General features: G+C 38.6%; 1 protein-coding gene across 1 annotated transcript; it reads left to right on the top strand.

The window, feature by feature from the left end:
- The first annotated feature begins 1,448 nt into the window (after positions 1–1,448).
- Positions 1,449–3,261, top strand: LOC133791861 (probable inactive patatin-like protein 9). The gene is made up of 2 exons (XM_062229771.1): positions 1,449–2,661; positions 2,855–3,261. Exons 1-2 carry the CDS (start codon positions 1,729–1,731, stop codon positions 3,086–3,088), a joined length of 1,167 nt encoding a protein of 388 aa, XP_062085755.1. The 5' UTR covers positions 1,449–1,728; the 3' UTR covers positions 3,089–3,261.
- Positions 3,262–4,114: the final 853 nt, after the last annotated feature.

The raw sequence follows: 4,114 nt of genomic DNA on the forward strand, positions 1-4,114 counted from the left end.
AGACTCATTAACGCCCCAACTATGTAAAAATCTTGCTTATAACGTGTAAACCCTTTCTCTTTAATCTTTCTTATCTATTATTATTGTAGTTTTCGAAAAATTTGGCAAGTAGTAGCTATTAAGATGAAGGGGTTTTGCCCATAAATATATAATTATATATAGCTCATCATATATGTGATGGTTTACTGTTTGCTAACTAAACTAGCCTAGATAGGTTTACACTTTTGACATGTTGGTACCCCTGGAGTCTTGTCCTGTTACTTTTTGATGGATAATGTATTGATTTTTAATATAATCTTTAACTGAATCAATGTCGTTTCACTTATTTTTCTGCCTTTGTTGTCGTCAAGTGTGGAGAAATATGCTGTGGGCAGTGTCTATTTAATTACAACTATATTGGTAGCATACCGTACATATCGATAGAGGGTAGAAAAGGATAAGGAAGAAATGTCCAACGTAGCTTGGGAAAAAGGTGTTGGTTTGCACATTTCCCTCCAAAACTCTATTATCTCTTAATTAATAAGATGTAATAATAAATTGACAAAGATATATGACCAAATCATGCTGCCAGCCACTACTTAATCACTCCCCACTCTCCAACGTACTACTCCCCCTCAAATCTTTTAACCTCTTTTCCTTTGTCTTCGAGCTAGCTCAGCTAGCTACCTAGTTATCTCATGTAAAAATGTAATAGAAAAAGCCACGTTGTTTAACCCTCTTCGATTCATCAAATTATGCATAATTAATTTAGAACAATACAATCGTAATTGTAAACGTGAGCGTGTGATTGATATCATAAATATTAATTTGTGTTATATATACCTTTGCTTTAACTATATAGTAATAGTACTATGTTTAACACACCATTTAGTAAAGACACAAAAACGATCTCAATTCATCATACATTTTTGAGTCAACGTAAATAAGTATTAATAATAAAGATTTTATTAGCATTATTGCTGCCTAGATCGTCTTGTGCGTAAGTTGGAAGGTGTTGCACCATTATTTCCCATCTCCTTCCTTTTTCGGCATTTAGTATCGAATAACTGACAAAAATTAATTACAGTTGTTAATAAATATTAATATAATTGCTAAATTAATAATTACGATATAAAATGGTTAAATAAGATGAGTAATAAACAAGCGCGAGCCGAGCCGGCTTAAAAGCCGAGGTTCGCGCTTCGCGTAACCCGATAACAACACGCGCAGTTGCACGTGCAAGGACAGTCCGAATTAAAACGTAAAACCGTCAATTATATATATATATTTATATATATAAAATATTTTAACACAGCAATTCCACAAAATTATAATAAAAAAAGGTCTTGTCAAAACTGAAAAAAGTGAAACACAAAAAGTAACATAAAAATAAATAAAATTGAAAAAATAGGAAGGGACACGAGTATATAACTACATTTGAGTGGGAGCACAACCTCACTCTCACTGTTGTTTTTTAAGTCTCAACTACTACTCCGAGCGAAAGATACAGTCTCTGAGAAAAGAGAGAGAAAGAGAAAGAAAAGGGTTTTTAATAGCATTTTTCCTCCATTAATGCTTCTCAGCAACAAAGCGTGAAATCTTCATTCATCATCTTCCTAAACAATCCCCAGCACTACCTACTGCTATTAAGGTCCAGAGAAGTTGTTCAGATTCGATATACAGAGCTAAATATATATTTATTTATACACATATATACGTACTGATACACAAGTTGAAAGAGTGGTTGAAATGGAGTTGAGTCAAGTAACCCTAGAGATCTTCACAAAGCTGGAGCAGAAATGGCTCTCTCACTGTGAAAACACCAAGAAGATTCGGATTCTTAGCATTGACGGAGGCGGAACCACCGGCATTGTCGCTGGTGCCGCCCTAATCCACCTTGAGGACCAGATCCGCCTCAAGACCGGTGATCCTCACGCTCAAATAGCAGATTTCTTCGACCTATTCACTGGTACTGGTATTGGAGCTATTCTAGCTGCTATGATCGCCGCCGACGACGGCTCTGGTCGTCCACTGTTCACCGCGAGGGAAGCAGTCAATGCCATCGCTGAGAAGAACTCTGACCTGTATAAGGTCAAGTTTTCCGGAATGTTTAGCCGGCATCGGAGATACTCTGGCGCAAGCATGGACAAGGTGCTCAAGGAGTTGTTTAGGAGAGAGGACGGGACGGTTTTGACGCTGAAGGAAACGTGTAAGCCTCTCCTTGTGCCGTGCTTCGACCTGAAAAGCTCAGCGCCCTTCGTGTTCTCCCGAGCCGACGCGTCCGAGTCACCGAGTTTCAACTTCGACCTGTGGAAGGTCTGCCGCGCCACGTCAGCGACGCCGAGCCACTTCAAGCCCTTCAGCCTAAGCTCCGTAGACGAGAAGACGTCGTGCTACGCCGTAGACGGCGGACTAGTAATGAACAACCCGACGGCGGCGGCGGTGACGCACGTGCTCCACAACAAACGAGATTTCCCGTCGGTTAACGGCGTAGAGGATCTGCTGGTTCTGTCTTTAGGTAACGGTCCGCTGATCGGACGGAAAACGTTCCGCGACGGCGCCAACTCCGATTGCTCAACGTCATCGGTTGTTGACATTGTGTTTGATGGAGTATCGGAGACAATTGACCAGATGCTGGGGAACGCATTCTGTTGGAATCGTACGGACTACATCAGAATTCAGGTGATTCATTTATTTCTTTACTAATCCTTTGGGTTCGTCCTAGGCAAGCTTCTGTTTGGTTGTATTGAAAATGCGAGAAAAGAAAAGAGAAGAGTCAATAAAGTCGTTCATATAAATGTTATTCGTTCCTTTATTTTGGGTACTACCGTTGAGAATAACGGAGTTTAATGACGGCGTTTTCGAAAATGTGCAGGCAAACGGGTTAGTGGGACCGATAACGAAGGAAGACGAGGAGGTGGTGGTGGTGGAAGTGATGAAGGAAAGAGGGGTTGAGTCGTTACCGTTTGGCGGGAAGCGGTTACTGACGGAATCTAACGGACAGAGGATCCAGAGTTTTGTTGAACGCCTCGTGGCTTCCGGAAAGACCAGTCTGCCACCTAGTCCTTGCAAGGCAGCCACCGTTAGCCCTCTTGCTAACGGCCGTTAATTACATTGTTTTTTTTTTAATATGGATTTTTTTGTTTAATTATATATATATATTTTTTTAACTCTGTAAGACTGTAATGTAACCCCCCTCAGGTTCACTTTTTATATATATAAATGTTACCCTTTCCGAGTTAAATATCATCTAATAATAATAACAACTTGCTCTTTTTATAATTTGTTGCTCTGTGCATAAACTATTGTTTATTTATATTAACTGCCACCATACATAATGATAATACTAAAATAGAGGTTTCACTATGCTCCGCGGTCCAATTTTTCGAGGCCTTTTATTTGGTCTGGGAAAACTATGACCTGTAAAATGGAGTAAACTCTGCAATTCCTTTATGCAAATCTTTTGGCAGTGGATGCATGCAGAAACATGGAGAAGGAAAAGGAATCAAATCCTATTATTTGGTGAGAAAGAGATATTGTACTCTAATAGTACCCTTCTAAGTAAACGACCCAAGAAAATCTTTGCATAAATTTCACTTTATTATATTTATCATTAAAATTGAAATTACCCAACAACAACAAAAAAAAAAGGGACCTTTTGTGGAATGTAATAGTATTACTTCTTTAAATTTTCTCTGCCTGCTTTTTTTGGTGGGTCGGTTAGGTGGGGAAGGAAAAGGCCGTACTACTACACTAGTTTTGTTTTTGACAATGGACGAAAAAAAAGAAGTCTTCCAAATCAGCACTAAATAGCCAACAAAATTTGTTGATGAAGAGAAAATTTTCCATCTGTATTTTGCTCTTAAATTAATATAGCCTAAACCCTAAAAGGTGTACATATATAGTTAATTTGTAGTTAGGTAGAATATACTTTTGCTGCACAATTCCATGTTTATTACTTTTAATCAAGCAACATGGGACATTAAGTAAGACAAGATTCAACTCATTAAAAAAAAAGTGTAGCTTTCAAATGGCTTAGCCAACCTGGTTAATGAGTACTCCTTTCTAGGCATTACATATAGGAAAATTAGAATTGAATGAGGTTTGTCTTTTCACACAGTATGGCACTTGGCGT

Source organism: Humulus lupulus, chromosome 1, assembly GCF_963169125.1.
Source record: "Humulus lupulus chromosome 1, drHumLupu1.1, whole genome shotgun sequence".
NCBI classification, from domain to species: domain Eukaryota; kingdom Viridiplantae; phylum Streptophyta; class Magnoliopsida; order Rosales; family Cannabaceae; genus Humulus; species Humulus lupulus.

Bases quoted from the DNA above. Each gene is read 5' to 3' on its own strand.
- LOC133791861 (XM_062229771.1), top strand. From the start codon at position 1,729: ATGGAGTTGAGTCAAGTAACCCTAGAGATCTTCACAAAGCTGGAGCAG. The intron at 2,662-2,854 runs GTGATTCATTTA...GAAAATGTGCAG, and splicing joins CGGACTACATCAGAATTCAG to GCAAACGGGTTAGTGGGACC.